The 20,066-nt window shown below is 44.7% G+C and overlaps 1 protein-coding gene across 5 annotated transcripts in view; it reads right to left on the reverse strand.

The window, feature by feature from the left end:
- Nucleotides 1-3,827: 3,827 nt before the first annotated feature.
- The window catches only part of MRPS27 (mitochondrial ribosomal protein S27), an 88,086-nt gene continuing 71,847 nt past the window's right edge, over nt 3,828-20,066 (reverse strand). For all 5 annotated transcript variants that reach the window (XM_077898123.1, XM_077898121.1, XM_077898122.1 and 2 more), the window contains 6 exons: nt 18,189-18,267; nt 15,299-15,414; nt 12,292-12,394; nt 10,006-10,148; nt 7,844-8,014; nt 3,828-5,275 (listed from right to left, as the gene is read on the reverse strand). In XM_077898123.1, coding sequence (XP_077754249.1) covers nt 4,925-5,275; nt 7,844-8,014; nt 10,006-10,148; nt 12,292-12,394; nt 15,299-15,414; nt 18,189-18,267 — 963 coding nt within the window. In that variant the 3' untranslated portion in view covers nt 3,828-4,924. The remainder of the gene's footprint in view (nt 5,276-7,843; nt 8,015-10,005; nt 10,149-12,291; nt 12,395-15,298; nt 15,415-18,188; nt 18,268-20,066) is intronic.

The following is a 20,066-nucleotide window of genomic DNA, read 5'->3' on the forward strand; positions in this document are numbered from 1 at the left end:
TGGTGTTACTGGCCACATTTTCACAGATGATGGAGCATCACAATGAGGATGGCTTCATGGGATGATCTCGCCATAAAAAGTAGGCATCGCTCCATTTCCCCCTCCAAGTCTCTACTCAAATCCAAACTGCAGTCACTGTAATGCACTCCCGTGGGTTTAAGCTGACTTTTGCAACTGGGGTCTCCAGTCCGAACCTCTTCTCTGATCTCCAAATTCACATCCAGCTGTCTGTTAAGAGCCCCATGCAGTGAATAAGGATCTTTAAAACCCAAATCAAATTTAACATGTCCCCTGAGCTCCCCAAACTACTTCTGTCCCAGGGCTTTCCCATCTCACTGAATGGCAAGCACGTTACTCCAGCTGCTCAGATAAAAGTGCTTGGCTTGTCAGCAGGCCTGCTGGCTCTTCTTTCCAAATACACCCAGTCCGGCCCCTTCCCGTCACACTTACTGTGACCACCTCTGTCGAAGCCCATCGTTTCTCCCCTGGATTCTCGTGGTAGCCTCCTGACTGTGCCGTGTCCCAACTCTGCTCTCCACGGTCGTTCACCACATAGCAGCAGCTAGACTAGCGAGCCCCCGAAAATACTAGGTCGGAGCACGCCATGGGAACTTCCGACGGGTTCTCATCCCAGAGTGAGGGCCAGCGTCCTTACTAACACCGTCTGGCCTCATCCCCTGCTACCCTCCACCTTCTACTTCCTGCTGCAGCCACACTGGCCTCCCAGCCTACCTCCGGCGCTCTAGGCAGGCTTGCACCTGGGCCTTTGGGCCTGGTTCCTCTGTTGGTCACACTTCTCCACGGGTAGCGCCATGCTGCTCACCCTCACCCTCACTGGTCTCTGGTAGAAAATTCTCTTCCCGGGAAAGCGTCCCTCAGCAACCTGGTTTAACTTGCAACCTCCAGCACCTAGCCAGCCTCCGCTTTCCCTCTTCACATGACATATTGGGTGCTCATGAAGGAACAGTCTCCTTCCACAGAATGTAAATACCACGAGGGAACGGATCCTTGTCTACTTTGTTCCTTGCTGTAGCCTCGGCGACTGCTTTTACAGTGCCTGACGCATAATCGGCGTTCAGTGTTTGTTGAATGAACGAACGTACTTCTCTTAGGTTGGCACAGTGGCCACATGGTGCGGTTGTTGAAAAGTGGGTTTGGAATCGGGTGTACTTGGGTTCCAGCACTATGGGTTCATTTACTAATGGTGTGGCCCTGGGCAAGTCACATAAGCCTTGGTCTTCTCTGCAAAATGAAGGTGGTACTCCCTGCCCTGCAGGGCCGTTCTAAGTAGGTGGAATTATTATTTTTTTTAAAGATTTATTCATTTATTTATTCATGAGAGACACAGAGAGAGGCAGAGACACAGGCAGAGGGAGAAGCAGGCTCCCCACAGGGAGTCCGATGCGGAACTCGATCCCAGAATCCTGGGACCACACCCTGGGCCAAAGGCAGATGCTCAACCGCTGAGCCACCCAGGCATCCCAAGTAGGCGGAATTCAACTCGGCAGAAATGGGCTTTCACAAAGAGTTGCTAAAGGTAATTTTTGTAATCAAGATGGGTACAGTGATGAGCCAGCGCCTGTGCTGGGCCTGGGAACCATGGATGCCCGCTGGGGCCCAGCACACTGTCACTGCAGGAGGTTTGTAATGGGTTTGATTCCCCTTACTATGTCAGCATATTAACCAGGGAGGGGGTTTTAAGGTTTAGAACTTTGAATTCTGCAGACATGAAGTACTGCAAAAACCAAAAAGGCAAGTGAAGTTCTCCTACCATTTGGCACATCAGAGAATATACTGTACCTCTTGGAAATCCTTTCTAAGTCTTCCATGTAGTCCTTGATCTAGCGTTTAAGGCCTGCAGTGGAATTAATTTTCAGATGCTTCTTTTAAGAGTAAACTTTGTTTTCCGAACACGTCTAGCTTGGATCAGGAATCCCTAACATTCATACATAATAAACACACAGCCTAAAAAAAAAAAACCTACAGAGCCTGAGCGGAACTGTTTTACACAAAGATCCCAGTGGTAACTGCCACCCCCTCAGGGCCATGGCTACCAGCCTTTTGTTTTTAAAAAATTTTTTTTATTTATTTTTTATTTTTTATTTATGATAGTCATATATATATAGAGAGAGAGAGGCAGAGACATAGGCAGAGGGAGAAGCAGGCTCCATGCACCGGGAGCCCGACGTGGGATTCGATCCCGGGTCTCCAGGATCGTGCCCTGGGCCAAAGGCAGGCGCCAAACCGCTGCGCCACCCAGGGATCCCCTACCAGCCTTTTTGGACCTTCCTGTTAACCAGATGGGGAACGGCATCAAGGCAGCATGCACCGTCAGCAAAAAGGCCAACTCGACGGGGAAAAAGGAAAGGTTACTCTCAAGCGAAGAAGTGGTAATTTAGAATAAAAGGCAATTTCCCTGTCACAATGACATTGAAAAGCACTCCTCTTACCCCATTCTCTAACGTAAGGTTTAAAAAAAATTATCGTCAGAGTTCGAAAAGTTCAGCTCTGAAGATTACTACTAACCATTTAACGAAAATACAACCACACCACATTTTCTGAGCCCGGTTCAAGCACATCCCTTCCTCACCATGCATGCCCAGCGAGGTTACTGGGTGCAGTGGTGGCAGCTCCCATCACGGCAGCTTCCGATCCCAGTTACATATCACCAGATGCAATCACCGTTGACCCTTTTTTCCAGAACCTTGTTGAGGAAGAGTAATGGCCCACCCTGTATTACTGCATTATTTTATACTCATTGACTTAGATAAACAGTTACTATTATTTCATTAAATAGACTAGATATTAAAATAATTAAATGTTATTTTTCTAGCCTCAGAAATGCCATTCACAAATGAGCCATTTGCACACACATTGTTGGGTTCCACCTGCATCGCCGCAAACATGCCGGAGGAAGCCCTGCTCACAGACCCTCGGCCACAGTTCCTGACCTTGGCTGGTGCTCCTGACATTTTGGACCAGACACTTCCTTGTCGTGGGGGCTGCCCTGTGCACTATGGGATGTGTAGTGGAATCTCTGGCCTCTATTCACTTGATGCTAATTCATTCATAATGAAAAAACCGACTTCAATAAACTAATTTTCAGGGCCCGTGACTCCATGACAAGTCGAGCGCAATAAAGATCCCACACATGTACCTGATCTGGGCAGCCAGCTAGAAGGTGTGGAAACGAGATGCAAAGTTGGCACCAGGGCAACATAGTCCCGAGAGGAGGAGCCTCAGGTATCTTGCTGTGGCTGGGGGCGGGGGGGGGGTCCATGCTCCCCACTCTGAGAAAAACTGGAGATCAAGCATGGCAAGGGCAGATAGGGAGGAAACAAGAGTAAACAGGTTATGAGCTGAAGGTGAACATGCTGCTTCCTGCCAGGACCGTCAGGGACGCTGAGCTAAACGGGCCTTCTGATCTACCCTGAGCCTGCCTCTGGAATTAGTAAGGGAGTGGCTGAGAAAGCCCTGCCCCCGATACACCAAATGTCATGGCTGGCTTGTGGTCTTGACCTCGTACCTGCAGCAGGCACGGCGTGCTCAGCCACAAGGCCCCGCGTGTGCCATGGGTGCCTCACCTCGGGTCACCCGGTTTGTTTCCTTATTCAAGGACGCGTTACTCCCACCGCCCTCACAGGGTGGCTTGAGTTGCTGGCACACACACAGTCCTTGGTGAACGTTAGTGGCCGTGGTGGTGGTGGGGAGTGCCCAAGTCTGAGAGACGAGGGAAGTTAGAAAGGTGTTGCTCAGAATCACACTAACCAGACCGAGGTGTGACTTCCTCCTTCCCTCCCTTCCCTGAGACAAAGAACACAGCAGAGGAACCCCAGAACATTTATTTCTACCAGTTCCTGATCAAAGAGCACAAGCTCGGATAGCAGCACGCCACAGTACATAAAGGCAAAATTACACAGCAAGCAAGAGCCACCCCTGACCCCTTTCACAGAGAAACTTCAGGAAGGAATTTCCACCTCCCAACGGTTTCAGTTGCACAATCACCCACATCACCCATGCACACAAGCCCCAGCCTGCTTCTAGTTTTCTACGACTTCTCCAACCGAAATGGGTGTTGACAGGTTGTACATGTGTGCACGTGTGGACACAAGAGGCAAGCCTTTACCTCCTTGGGGAAGCTGAGAATGCTTTGGAAAGAAGTTACCCCAACAAGATGGAGAAGCCAAGCCAAGGGGGCTTCAGGGCTAGAGCTAGCTTCCTCCTCAAAAGCCCTTCCATTCTAAATATGTCAGTGGTGGTGCCCGAAATTTGAAAGCCAGTGGGTTCGTGGTGCTGTGTTCACTCTTGTCCTCAATTTCTCCCAACTTCATGTCCACAGGGAGGAGACACGGGGGAGGGAGAAGGTGAGACGTGTGGGCATCGCACCCCCAGCTCAGGCGGGGAGGATGCTGGGGGGACGAGGCCTCCAGACACACAGTTGCCCCTGGGGGGAGAGAGACTATTCAGAAGCCTGTGCTCGACACCAGGTCGTTGAACCATGGCCCTTCCCTCCACCACTGCTATGGATCAGGAACTTTCTTTCTTTTGTTTTTGAAGATTTTATTTATTTATTCATGAGAGATACACAGAGAGAGGCAGAGACACAGGCAGAGGGAGAAGCAGGCCCCTGTAGGGAGCCTGATACGGGACTCCATCTCGGAACCCGGGGGTCACGCCCTGAGCCAAAGGCAGATGCTCCATCGCTGAGCCTCCCGGGTGCCCTCGGATCAGGGACCTTCTGTGTTAAACGTCGATCCCTGACCCCACCATACACCTTGGGTGCACCGCATCTAAGGTGTTTAGCTGGGGCTTCGGTCTGACCACTGGCCACTCACAGTTCTGCAGCCTTTCTCAGCATCTCATGGGAAGTCACGCTGCCTTAGGACGTTGAACACTGTGGCTCTGATACCATAAACGGCCTGCTTTAGGAGGACAGGCAGGCGGAGGGGGCCGAGGCCGCCGCATGGTCCCTGGGAATCTCAGGACGGGGCTCTAGAGAGGCTCTGGTGGTGGGCGCCGGGGCCCCACGGGCCTGTGAGGCAGCTGCCTTTGCTGCTCTCCGGGCCTCATGCTCCCGCTTTGCCCTCTCCCTCTGCTCCTGCTCCCTCTGAATCAAGTGCACCCGCTCCAGATGCCACTGCTGCAGCTTCTGCTCATAGGTGGCCATGTCCTCGGCTTCACAGGTGGGGAGCTGCTCCTGGATGAGCCGCGTGGTCAGAGCCAAAAGGCTCTCTGACTCAACTCTGCCCAGGGCCTCAAGCTTAGACTGCAAATCCTGAAAGAACAAGAGGAGATGGGGGGTGGGGTGGGGAGGAGGATGCAGGTAGGAGAAGACAAAGAGGAAAAGATATGCAGTCACTTGTAAAATCTCTACACATTCTGCTTGCAGGAAAAGGCATTGTATTGGGAACCTGTCATCTAGACACTGCATTTGCCCCCCCCCCTTTCTTTTTTTCAGTCCAGCAATTTTGCAAAGATGCACCACGTGTGATTTCTCTCCCTTCACTCACAAACAGTAAATGGAACTCCATATGCCGTGATGCTCCATGTACTTTCTTGTTTTAAACCACAAAGAAAGCACAAGTATAACAAATCCACATTTCCCCTGACTTGCACCAAACCAAGCAGCAAAGTCCCAGAGCAAAGAGCTCTAAGGTGCACACAAAATGGCAGAAGCTGCTGATAAATGGCAGCAAGGCCGTCCCTATCTTTTTCCTGCAGAATAATAGAGATAAATGTTTGCCTAACCAGGGTTCCTTTCAACAGATGGAAATCGTTTCAAGAATTTTTTTACTAATGGCATGCTAAACAGTTCCCATGAGTGCTCGCACTATTTCAAGCCCCCACCTGCTGTGCTCCATTGCAGGTCAGCCTTTACAAACTGACTGCTTACGGCTCCATCTGAAATGGCATCTTGGTTTGGTCGGTATTGTATTCCTGGAGAAGCAAAGGACTAAAAACACTAATCCCCTTAAGTGCTTCAAGATGTAGACCATCAGGAGAGAGCCACTTAAGGTCCAGCTGTAGCCTATGCCACACATTCCCATGTTCCATAACCAAATACAGTCAGGGGCACAGGTGATGAGGCCTGCTCCCACAGGAGGCGAGAGGTGGGCAGGATCCACGCGTCAAGGGGTGGCTACAGCCCAGTGTGATGGGTCAGTCCTGTAAAAAGGGACCGGACCCCCAAACAAATTACCTGAGACTATGAAAATTCAGGCAACGGGAAGAAAAAGAAATGTACAGTGAGAATTATTTCTTTCTGATGTCACTTTCCCCGTGGTTTGGGGCCAAGGAGACAGCTTGGGACAGCAGATAAGGACTCAAATCTGAGTCCGTGAACTTCTGGTTCAAATCCCGAAGCAGTCACTTATGGGCCAGTTCCTCTCAGCCTTGGTGTCATGTAACATGGGAAAAGCGACATCCCCCACGCAGAGCTACAGTAAAGACAAATGTAATGCACTGGTGCCTAATACTCAGCCGGGAGCTAGCAAATTTTGTCTCTCTCTCTTTTTTTTTTTTTTTTTTTGATTCTCAAAAAAAATGCATGTATAGAAGAATGAGGACTGAGAATTTAATGCAGCACGGGTTTCTAGTCTCCGTGATTAAATATGTAAGAAATAAGAGGAAGAGGCAGTCATTTTTAGGAGCGTTGTGGCAGCACGTTTTGTTTTTTAGCCTTTCCTACACTGCAAAGTTAAGAGGTACACAGATAGGTCCATAAGTTCTTAGCCGCCAATTCTCTGTGTACCTAATACCGATTAACGTTTCTTTCTCGGTTTTCAAATTCTAAAAGAGGGACCTTGAATGAAGACTTTACAGAATTACTGCTCCAAGTACAGAAGAATCCTCATAACATGGGGACAGAGCTGTCCCATAGTTTGTTCCAGAGCATTGCTGAATAGATCTCTGTGGTGATCACACAAAATGACACTTCTCTGCCCCAAAATGACACACGAGGACAGCTGGCATGGATGGGAAGGTCTTCTAACTCTGGGAAACAAACTAGGGGTGGTGGAAGGGAAGGGGGGGTGGGGGTGAATGGGTGACAGGCACTGAGGGGGGCACTTGATGGGATGAGCACTGGGTGTTATTCTGTATGTTGGCAAATTGAACACCAATAAAAAATAAATTTATTATTTAAAAAAAATTCATCAGGCAGCACATTTTTCTCTTTGCACTTAATAGACGAGAAGCAAAGCAAGGAAGGGCCCAAGGGGTTAACCTGCCAACACAGCCCTTCTCCCCTGACGTGGATCACAGAGTATTTTGGGGCATGTAGTTGAAAGTACCAAAGGCAGCTTGAGCGCTCCTGGCTGTTTGAAAAAGAAACAGTGGAAACTCGTTTACATCTTCCATGCAGTTCAAAAAAATATTCTGAGGGCCCGAGTGCACAACACTAAGCCAAGCCAGAGGTAATGCCTGCATCTCATCTCCAACATACTCAGATCTGGCTAATTTCCACTTGGGTTTCTGGGTCATGAAGCACATTGGTGCACTATGGACAAATGACCAGATCCTTTCCACCTGGAGCTGGAGTTGGGCGACTGCTCCGGGGCGGCAGGCTAGTGCCCAGCCATCAGGCGCGTCAGGGATGACTGCGTAATGACATGCTGCCCCAGTGAACAAAACTGGGACCCATTAGCTCACGCACAAAAAGGAACATAAAAATTCCATTTGTTTCTTTTAAGACGGCTTCCTGTTTGAAGCCTCATTTGCGATGTCAGTGTTTCATGCCTTTGTATGACAGGGATGCACGGGAGGACTGCCTGTCAGCACGGCAGAGAAGCACGTTTGATGCCCAGAACCGAGAGGGGCTCCGCTCCGTTCTGCTACAACGCACCTTAAACCGTTCCAGGTACCGGGGAAGCTTGGACTGTTCCGTCTCCTCTATGTCCAGCTGCTCCAGCAGGTCTCCTGAGCCCTGGCCGTCTTCCCCTTCTCGGGGCTGCTCCTCTGAAGACTGCGGGGCCGGGGCAGTCAGAGCCGTCAGCGTTCTGTCCAGCACAGCCAGCTGTGGAACAGAAAGAGGGGCAGGGACTAAACCGTGGCCCTGAAAACACACCACGAAGAGAGGCTGGGCAAGGGAAGGGAAGGGACACCTGGAGTCTGCAAACCTGTGAACTCTTGCTCTTAGAAAGTTATCAGAAAGAGATGTGGCTATGATTTTACATCAGGAATACCCCGTCCGATGGCAGGGACAACCTAGCCCAAAACTGTGGTACGAATAAGCAAGCTCAGAATCATCTGTGAATGAATCAGCACAGGGGCATCAGATTTCACCTTTAGTCAGCCAGGGAGGGATCCAAACATTAAGTTCCATGGGGACTCAAAGAATCCCCTCTTCCACGTCGGCGTTCTTCCTCAACCGGTTTGCAACTGGGAGGAGAAAAACCACCGCAGAGCACAACCAACAGAGAACCATTCTGAATGTGCGGGAGAGCCTCTGAACCCAGCAAGCTTCCTTCACAGAAAGAGTATATAGCTCATGGGGCATCTGTAACTTAGGGAGAGATTTTACTGGCTGGTTCTCCCAAAAGAGGGCCAGAACTTTCCTTTCCTTATCCCTTCCTCACACTGATTACCACTAAATATGATCTAAAGCCGCTGATAGGGATTCGACAGGCATACGTGGAATTCACTCTAAGAAGGTGATTTCTGTAAACTTGCAAGGTAAGGAAATTATAAAACAGAAGGTTTCTTTTTGTTTTGGCCTCTCTCCCCCACCACATCCACTTTGGGGCACACCTTCCCTCGACCAATGTGGGGCCTAATCCCCAGAGGTTCTACAACCTCAAGGCCAGCACGAGCACCTACCTGGACACTGATTAATTCAGACCATGTCGCATTAGAACAACAATCCAGAAAACACTAAGGCCCTTTAATACCTGATACCCAAATCCAACATATATTCCAATCTTGCTGACATTGGGAATCACATTCCTATTAAGACAGATCACAAAGTACGCAAATCTGGCTCAGATTGGAAGGAGTATTTCACTGGCACAGAATTTCTATGTAATATTGTGTTTCTGACCACTAGAATTGACTACAGCAGGGCTAAGTATGAATCCATGTCTAGGAATGTGTACGTTCTGTTACCAGTGTCTGCCAAAGAACATGATGATCTATTAGACATTAGTATCTGGTCAATACAGGTACCAGACGGATGCATCTCACGCCTAGAATGAAGCCAAGGAGTGAGTCCTAGTGATTGGCGTCAAGGCAAAACCAAGAATGAGCTCAAAGTTAACTTTAACACCCTGGTAATGCAATAAACAACGTCTAGCCAGGTCCCCTCCCGTGACAGCTGCTTGGACAGGAGCAGACATTGGCTGCCTGTGGGGCGTAAGGATGCTCCGTGTCCTGTAGCCTGAGCTGAGCTGAGTCCAGTGGCTTCCTAGAGTCCCAGGTGATTGAGAGACGCATATGGGGGCTGGTGCGAAGATAGCTGCCTAGTGCAAGCAAAGTGAACCCCTCAGAACTCTGAAAGGAACATCCGATCCCCATTTCCCCACCACAGAATGGTGTGGTGGAAGCAAAACAAGACTGTGCCATCTCTAGTCCCCAGATTCGTTTCTTGAAGGCTTTTATGGGTGAACATAATTGCCACGGAGTCTCCCGGGACTACAAGGGTACAGAAATGCCAAAAATTAAAAATGAAACATTAACTTCTCTTTGAGGTACCACTCAGATTTTACCGGGGGAAGGGGCAGTGGAGTGGGCAGTATTTTACTGAACTCAGTTTAAATTTGGGGGAAGAGGGATAGTGCTCCTCCCAAACAGTGAGCTATAGGATCAACAGTAATCTTGTCCTCTAATACTTGTTGTTAGTAACACTGAGAATGTGCATGGTTTTTCATTCCTTTTCAACCAGGTAAGTACATGATTCTACAGAAGAAAAGGAAGTCGGGGGAGGGGAAGACCATGAAAACAAATTCACAGGCTGGCTTACAAGGAACAGGAGACTGCTAAAGCTCACTGGATTAGGACTGAGGGACTTACCGCTTCCGCACATAGCTTTCCATCCTCCAGGGACGAGGCCACCTTCTCCATCACTTGAAGGGCTCTGTCAAGGTAGCCAGGTTGCCACAGCAAGGGCATGTTATGGTACACAGCCCGCAGCCCTCGCTGCAACTCCACCTTCCCTGTGGCCAAAAAGAATAATGAAGAAGCCTCAGCTATGGCTTCCCACCATGTCTGAGGCTGAAGACTCGAAAGCAAAAGTGAATGTGCACCTGGCCACTCTAGAAATGGAGAAGAAGCATCTCCAATTTGTACCAAGAGCCTCATCCCATCCAACGACTTGGTGCCATTTCAGATAGACGATGAAAAATATGCTGAAATTCACTGAATCCATTTTTAATATAAAATTGTATGAATCTGCTTTTCTTCTTTTTAATTTGGGCTGGTGGAAATTATCATGAGGATGTATGAATCACAGGGCAGAGGGGAATTTATTAGAGAGATTGATATAGCTGTCTCTTTAAGTGGAACTACTCTTATAAAACGAGTCAAACAACTGAAATACTATTTTTGCTTCAAGAACAAAATCTTCCTCAGAAAAAGAAATCCCACAACTCTCCTACAGTGAATATCTTGTCAACATATGACAACTTTCCCCGCCAGCAAATGTTTGACATTTTTCAAAATGCTCCAAAACACCTCCCATCAACTATTCTTATGGAAAAAAAACAAAACAAAAAAAACCAACCACCTCATTTTGTTCTTTCTTCCTTTATTTGAACTTCATCAGCACTTAAATCATAAAGTCTTCATCATCTTTTTTGGATCCTGGGACATGAATGTGTTTCTTGGTGCCTCAAACCATTACAACTGGAGCTTAAGATGTGGACTCTAGACACAGGGTCCTCATGTGGGGTGGGGGGCTGTCTCTGTGTTTCTGTGGAACAGAAGCCCTCTCTGCACTAATGGCCAAAGTCACCTTGAGCTGCCAGGTCTTAAAGCCACCTTCACTTATCTTTTCTGGGAAGGAGGATTTGGGAAGGCTCTAGTAGGACATAAATAGGCAAAGCTTATCAGGTGACGGCTAATTTTAGCCTTTTAAGATGTTTGGGGCTGGACTGCAGTCACATTCTGGGAAGCTGCTTCCACTGGGGCTGAGTGAGGCTGCACAGCACAGGACACGGTGAGAGCAAAGGGCTTTTGATGGGACAGCTGCCAGTCCCCAAGCACCAAGGCCTCTGCGCAGAAACAACAGCAACAACGTCCTTTTTCTTAGCCCTGACAACTCCCTCAACAGTTTACCTACAGTCTAATAGCCCTGAGTGCTCACCTGAAGGCAAGGACAGACCACATAAGTCAATAGCAAAAAAGTAGACGGTGTAAAGGAGAAAACAACGTTTAAAAGGAGCGGTCAATCCTTTGCTAATCTGACAGCCATTTGATAAACTCTGAAATTCCTCTCCCTACATCAGTCTGTATCAGAACCGGCATCTAAGAATGCCACACCAACATGTTGCTGGTGAAGATCAATTTTAAAACTGCAGAAACTTTGATGATTTCCATAAAATGAAGGTAAGTCAAAGCAGCGTATGGTCAAGAGAAGGTGCCTTCTGAAACAGCCTGTCTACTCAAGAGAGAATGGAACCATAGTGAAATAATATGCATTTAACAGACTTCTGTAAATCAGGACACATTTTACACACAGTTAGGATACATGTTATCTGCCCTGATTCTACAAAACCCAGGTTCTTGAGGCTTCATCCCCCTGACCTGACTTGCAATGCAATCAGGGCATGAAAGTAAAGGAGCCATCCCCCTTCATGGAACAGTCACCTTGTGCCAATGAATCTCTCTGCTTTCCCAAAGTGCTACTAGATGTGCTGAGTGTCCCTTCGCTCACCTGGAAATAATACCAAGGATATGCGTTCAACACTAACTCTTAATTTACCTCCTGGACTTTAGGTCTAAAAGAAACAGAAAGACCTTTTTAGTACTGGGAAAGATTTTACTGGCTGGTTCTCCCAAAAGAGGGCCAGAACTTTCCTTTCCTTATCCCTTCCTCACACTGATTACCACTAAATATGATCTAAAGCCACGAGGACTAGTTTTCACCTCACCAGTGGTAAACAGGTTTTAGAACCCTTTTTACAGTCTCTTAAAGTATAAGCTCATATCTGAAAGGCTATTAAGGTCTATTTTTGTATCTAAAAATGAAAGCTGTTATTGGAATTTCACAGTTATACTGAAATAAAAGTTTATTACAAGTAGAAGAATGCATCAGTTCTGTCCACGAAGAACAATATTTATCAGGATCACTTAGCTTACCAAGAAGTGCATAGCCATACAACTGGGAACTCAACCCCACCGAGTTCTTTTGCTTTAGGCCTGGGAGTAACAGGGATGCACCAAAGTTCCTTTCCTCTTCCCACTGCAAGAGAATAAGTCAGATCATGGTCCAGCCAAGCAAAGAATACTTTATTTATGCAAGAAACTGATTTTAAATGACTTTTAAATAGGGGAAAAACATGATGTAGCATTAAGTTAAAAAAATAAAGCAAAATAACAAAGCTATAGGTATATAATACTAATTTTATGAATAAAAGATATTTATGTTTAACAAATAATACAGAAAAGAAATACCCCGTATGTTGTTGGTGGATTTCTGGGTAGTAAAATTATGAGCAATTCTGATTTTTTCTTTATACTTTTCATTATTTTCTGTATTTTTAGAAAAGAATAACAGTTCCTTCTGCAATCAGAAAAGCAAAACAAAACAAGAATAAAGAGTACTCTCTGGACCAACACTGCCTGGAGACAATCAATAAAGATTCACTCACATTGCTACGACACGCTGGGGCAAGCTTTTGAATTTTAAACAATTCAGCGATGATAAGACTCCTACTTCATAATATAAAAATAAATAAGACTATTAGGTTGCTTTTAGATAGATCTGTGCCTCTTAAAAATAAATTGGACAATCAGAAACACTTAGCGATCATTTCTTTCAACCCAGGATACAAAATTACACTTCAGTAAAATTGGAGCCTTTTGAGACTTAGGGGAAAGGGGGCAAGAATACAAGCACTGCTCAGCCTGCTGCAGAGTAGTAAGAGCAGCAACAGGGGTGTTGCTGTAAATGCTGGGCTCAGAGGACAGCAGCCTTGGCAACTCCCCAGACAATGAGAGCTGTGATCTTGGTGCCGAACAAATCCATCTCGGCCGGGGCCCTTGTTCGGGCTTGAAAGTAAAGAACACAAAGCTCAGATGTCCTGCACTGGGCTCTGCAGTCAGAGATCCAGGAGGAGGCACAGAATGAATGAGGCACACAGGCCACAGTCGTAGCCAGGGGTAGGGGAGGCGCCCCAGGTGTTAATGGGCACCGAAATCTCTTTACTGGGAATGATCTTTGTGCAGTACGAGGGTAATTTCTTTAAGAGTTTTCTCAACCTTTGAAAAAAGCAAAGATCTTGGGAAAGAAACAAAGCCTCCCCAGGCACTTGTGTGTACCAGATAAATGAAAGAGCCGGTGTTTGAGGGCCGGGGCATTTCACTTTCAAAAGCAAATCGCCCCAAGGTTTGACTCTCCTCCACATCAACTGCATGGAAAGGGACCTGGTGAATAATAAATAAGGAGCTTTCAAATATTTTTTTCTTTTCTTTAGGGAAAAACATGATCTAAAGTATCAAAATGCAATAGGGTAAAAAAGCCTAAAGAGTGGTATCCTTGCTGCTCTAGGAATGGAGCAGGGGTGGTGATGGCGGCCCAAACAGTGACACTTGTGAAGGGACTTTTAAAAAGATGGATGAAAACAAACAAGTGAACGTCTTATAGATTTTTCTGCTGATTCTCTGAGAATACTACAACCACTGCTGCTTATAAGAAAAGCTATTTATAAGTTAATGTAAGACACCTGCAACTTCTATTGCATGTACTACCATGGACAGAATCAGGTGCCGCTGTGCCAGGGCCCTCATGGTTCCCCTCTGCCCCCCACTCCCCTTCACTGCTGGAACACCCAAAGCATCCTCCCACTTCACTTCATCCCATGCCCTTCCTATCATGCTCTCTGCTGCATTTACACTGGCCGTCTTCTTATCTTCCTCCAGCCCTTCGGCTCACCATGTTCTTCCTGCCACAGGGCTTTTGCATGTGTTATTTTCTCTTTTTGGATTGTTCCTCCTCCCTTCAGCTAGTTAATTCCCATTCATCTTTCAAATACTAACTCAAGAAACACATTTCCTCAAGGAAGCCATTCCTAACCTAAGTTTAGAATACAAACAAATAAAAACTCCCTAAAATATATGCTTGTCATACGAGATGTCTCTGTAGTACTCATTATAGCTATAGTTTTATATTCACGTATTTGTTTTGCTCTGAATGCCTGTTTTGTTCTTTGGCTGGAAGCAGAGAATGTCTGTTTACCATCATATATTCAGTACTTGGTAATGTATGGAAGGCAGTAGTTGCCCAATATAAATTTAAAGAACTAATAAATGTGAGGTATGCCATAGGCTATGACACTCCTCTTAGAAAAGCTAAACACACCATACATTCTTTAGAATGTGAGCTGGATTAGATGGCCTTTTCAGTTCCTACCAAAACTAGTATTTTTTGATGCTATATTTGAAGTTGAGGGTAGACTGCAGGGCAGACTGCCTGGCCTCCCCATGCGGCTTCATCACCTACTAGCTGGGTGGCTATTACATAACGAGTCAGTGCTCCAGGCTTCTCATCCACATAGAACTGTGAGGATTAAATGCATTCATAAATTTAAGACCCCAAGAATGCAGCCTGGTGCAGAGTATGTACTATTTAAGTATTAAAAAAAAAAAAAAAAAAAGTATTAGTTGCTATTCCTGTTGATATTCTTAGGATAACAATCAACAATGATTAAATAGCCTAACCTAAGAGAGGAAACCAAAACCTGATATTCTGGACTGACCAGAGCGACCTCAGGAAGAGACTGATACCAACCGAACCATCAGCATTTAACGCCTGAGGTGTTGGTCAGTTAGCCGCCCCACTGCTTCTTTGATACCAGGTCCAACTGTCGCTGACAATCGGTTACCCATTTCTCAATGTTCGGGGGGCATTCGGCCTAGCTCAAGTCTCAAATGTGCTTAAGGACTTTTTCTTGAGATTCTTTCATGTGGAGGAACGTTCAGCTCTGCTCTGCCAAAAAACCGGTAGCTAGAATGTACAGAGGGGACACTCGTTCCTGGCTGTTTGTGGGCCACAGAGCCCCACGTCAGATTCTGATGGTGGGGTCATGGCCACCTCAGCCCCGCTGAAGAGTCACCGCGTGCTTCTCAGGCTCTCGGGACCACTTACACTGCAGTCTGTCTTCTTGGCCAGGCAATGGTATAACACATGGAGGGACAGAAGCTGGGTGGAAGGTACCTCAAAGGCTTCTTGCATCATAATCTCAAAAACCACGGATAAAGCATCTGGCAAAAAGATCAAAGTAAAAATGAGAGGGAATTACTTTCAGGTAACATCACCAAATCTGTATTTAACTATAAACTCAAAAAGTGGGGCACAACAGAAAAACAAATAGAATTAAGAAGCAAAATATGTGAGCTCTGATCTTAGTTCTTTCACAAACTAGATCTTTCCCAAGTCTTTAGCTTCTGTTGTACTATTACATACTAAGTCAGGTGCTTTGGGACCAGTGTTCTTGAGGAAATGGAATAATCCACTTAAGTTCTCTTAACTTCTCCCAGTATCATCCCTGTGATGATAAAAGATACCATTTGTCCCACCTACTTCAAAAGACTATTGGGCAGTCCCTCAAGATAGTACATATAAAAATGCCTCATAAATTGTGAAGCAAATTTAATGCATCATGTCCATCAGCTGGAAGAGCTAAGGCATACAGAAAGGAGGCAAATATATTTTCCAGGCCCCCGGGACAAGCAGAGTAGAAACTGGGCTGACTGCCCCATTCTGTGTTCCGGAACCTTCTTTCTGTTGGGGCAAAAGAAGATAAATGCTAGAGATGATCCTAAATCCCAGGTATCATTTCAGGGACAGAAAACTGATGACTATAAAAAGAATAATCAGGGTCAGCTTAAAAAGACTTTGAAAGAATGGAAAGGAAATGCTCATTCATAAATTATAAGCCCTTGACTATAAAATACAATGTAAGATATTTGTTACCACATGAGCGCTGATCATAGCAGATCAGATCTTGAGCAATTTTTATTTTCCCTTAAGATTCCACAACATAGATGGAAGCCAAGAAAATCAAGTTCAGACCATTTCTTTCCCTTAATATTTGTTGTTAAATTAGAGAATGTTAATATTGGTTTAAAATATGGTGCCAGCACATAAAACAGGCACAACAAATGTTTTTGACTAACTAAGTTGCTGTGTTAACCAATTTTTGCATATAATCCTAATTATAAGAGTTAGCACTGACTTGCAGCTGTTCCTAGCCAGCTGGCTTTGTGCATGTTGTCATGGTTCTAAATGAGACCACAGGCAAGAACTTCTATATTCTTTTTGCAAATGGGGAAACTGAGATAGAAAGACCAGCAAGTCATCTACTAAGTCAGTAGCAAATAGGACTTGGAAGAGATTTAAAACAAACAACAATCCCAAACAAACCAATATTTTAAAAGAACACAATTTAAAGATAAAATCCAGTTTAAAAAAAACCTGGTTTTTCAACTGCTCATTAATGAATCCAAAATTACACATGAAAAATAAATCAAACTTATTTTATCTTTTACTTATATTCTGCATTTCATTCAGCCTAGGAAGTGAAATTAGATTGGCCTATAGAATTAATTAACTTTTCTTCCATATTTGTTTATGTACTTTGCTATTTCCTATCCTATTAACAATAAAAAGTATAATTTTTTCTAAATTTTGGCCATAAATGACAGTAATCTTCATTAAAATTTTATTTTTAGAAATCCTCAATATTAAATAAATATTTACCGTGCATTTAGGGGGAAAAAAAAGTCCTGTGACCCTTCCAACATGCCCTTTAAAGAGAGAATGAAGAGAGAAAACTGCTTCTAAAAACTCCCCAATGATATACTATTAAATCTGAAGTTTATGGAGCATAGATTTGGAAACAGAAAAGCTAATTAATTCTCTTCCACTTGAATTCAGAAAATGTAGGTTTAAAACTAATTGAATAAGAAATAGACAAGAAGGGATAATTGACATTTCAAAAAATAATATACGGCAAATACTCTTTGGCAGTCAACAACGGGAAGCCTTTTGAGAGAGAAGATAACTCAGAAGTCCAGAGGAGAGAAAGGAGAGAGGTACCCACACTCAGGCCAAGAGTGACCAGTGCCCAGCCTAAGCACTGAGTACGGATGCACTGGGAAAGGCCATTGGTGCTGGTGTGCAGGGATGAGGGGATGGAACCCAATGGCAGGAATCACAGTTGTCATAAATCCCTAAGTGCCCACAATCCTGAGGTAGCAATTACCCTCAGGGCCCTCAGCACCAAGCCTGAGGATGAAATGGGGGAGGAGGAGGAAAGCTGGTCTGTGCCTTTACACAATGGCAAGGCTCCTCTTTCTTTCTTCACTGTCCGTACAGCCACGAGCACACACATGCTGTCCTATGATTCTCTAACCCACGGACACTGGCCGGGGTCCACCTGACTCCTCTGTACAGTGTGCTGCAACCCTCATCTTCCTTAGATTCCCTTATTGTAGTAGAAGTGAAGAGTCACTTCAAATTAACTGCCCAGGATCAAGGAATTTCGGAGGTAAAGAGATCTCAGATATTACTTATAGATGAGGAAACAAAAGCCTGGGGAGGTAAAAGGACTTTCCAAGGGTACTACTCTTCCCAGGAAATCAACTGATTTTATAGTCTTCCATTTCACATAGAATAACAACTATGATTTAAATTAAACAAAGTTAGCAAATGGTACTAAAAAGAGTCAAACTAATAAATTGCATTATTATAATCTTAACCAGCCATGTAAGCTCAGGCAGGTTTATGGCTTAACTAAATTCTTTGTCCTTTGTAGAGACATGAACAAATAAACTTGAGAAACTCGGAGGAAAAAAATCTGGATATGATTCCCTATCTGGCAAGTGGTACGGTAAATCAACTACGTATCTATTTCTGATGGAAAGAGTGACATAAAGAGAGGTCATTATGAAATAAAAAAAGGGAAATTGCCTGTATTTGCTTCCCTTTAGAAGCTGAAGCCCCATTATAAATGGATCTGGGTTTGGTTTCTTACCTTTGTAATTTTCTTTCTTTATGAAATAATCTATCAGTAAATTGAATGTAAAGTTATCAGGAAAAATTCCATACTGGACCTGTAATGGTAATGAAAATAAAAGGAAAATAAGAGAAAAATATCCACTTTCACTTAGTTTATAATATATGCCTATGCATTATTCATGACAAAACCTGCCACCATTAGCTTTAAGATATTTGGCTATCATTTTACAGCATCTGTGACAGTGAAACAGAAGCTGTGACTCATGAGGTTTGGTAATTGGAACTTGGTCAGGATAAGAAAGTTGTGAGTGGGTGTCTGATATAAGACAACTGATATGTGAAAAATAAAGCTCAATTCTAATATCTTATCAAAGCTAAAAAAAAAAAACAAAACCCAAAACAAAAAAACTCCAAAACAACAATCTCTGCCCCCCTAACCCTGCCCTGATACTCCACTGATTCACTAATTACTTTTATAAAGTATGAAAATCAATGCAAAATTGAATCTCATGAAGAAGTGCACATTATCACATGATACAGCATTTTCTGGTCTTTATTTTTTCTTCAACTTTATCGAGTTATAGTTGACAAACAACATCATGTAAGTTTAAAGTGTACAACATGATGACTTAATACACATATACATGCAAAATGATTACGATCACCACAATAAGGTTAGTTAACACATCCAGCATCTCACATAAGCACCATTGTGTGTGTGTGTGTGTGGTGGTGGTGATGAGAACATATAAGATCTTAGCAACTTCCAATACACTATTGTTTACTATAGTCAACATGCTGTTATGTTAGATCCTCAGAATTAACCATCTTTTGACTGAAAGCTTGGGCCCTTTGACCAATATCTCATTTCCCCACTGCTCAGCTCCTGAAATCTACCATTCTGCACCCTGTTTCTACGGGTTTGGCTTTTTTGATCCCATAAACAAGGGAGATCATAAGGTATCTGTCTTTCTCTGACTTATGTCACAAATGGCAAGATCTCTGTCATTTTTTAAAAATTTTTTTAAAATTAAATTTTATTTATTTATTCATGACAGATGCAGAGAAAGGCAGAGGCAGAAGCAGGCCCCATACTAGGAGCCTGATGTGGGACTCGATCCTGGGATTCCAGGATCATACCCTGAGCCAAAGGCAGATGCTCAATGACTGAGCCACCCAGGCATCCCGACCTCTGTCATTTATACAGCTGAATAATACTCCACTGTATACATACACACCACATTTGCTTTATCCATGCATCTATCAGTGAACACTTGGGTTGCTTCCATGGTTGACTATTGTGAATAATGCTCCACTGAACGTGGGGGTGCAGATATCTCTTTGAGATACTATTTTCATTTCCTTTGGATATATACCAGAAGTAGGATTGCTGGATCATATGGAAATTCTATTTTTAATTTCTTGAGGAATCTCCATACTGTCTTCCATAGTGGCTGCACCAATGTGCATTTCAACCAACAGTGTACAAGGCTTCTCTTTTTACCATGTCCACACCAGCACTTGTTATTGCTTGACTCTTACAATGTTTTTTTTTTTTCTTACAATGGTTTTTAAGGACATTAGAAATATGCCAACAATATATTACTAACTGAGCTTCTGTTCATGAGCAGCTAAATATCTGAGAATCCAGACTTCTCAAAGTGTGGACCTTTTAGCATCTGCCTCAGTATTTTCTACCAGTACTTTTAACAAAGCAGATTTCTGGGGCGCCTGGGTGGCTTAGTTGGTTCGACATTCAACTCTTGGTTTCGGGTCAGGTCAGGATCTCAGGGTTGTAAGATCAAGCCCTGAGTTGAGCTCCACACTCAGTGGGGAGTCTGCTTGGAATTCTCTTTCTCCCTCCCTCCTCCTCTTTCTCCTCACTCTCTCCCTC

This window comes from Canis aureus, chromosome 5 (genome assembly GCF_053574225.1).
Source record: "Canis aureus isolate CA01 chromosome 5, VMU_Caureus_v.1.0, whole genome shotgun sequence".
NCBI lineage: Eukaryota > Metazoa > Chordata > Mammalia > Carnivora > Canidae > Canis > Canis aureus.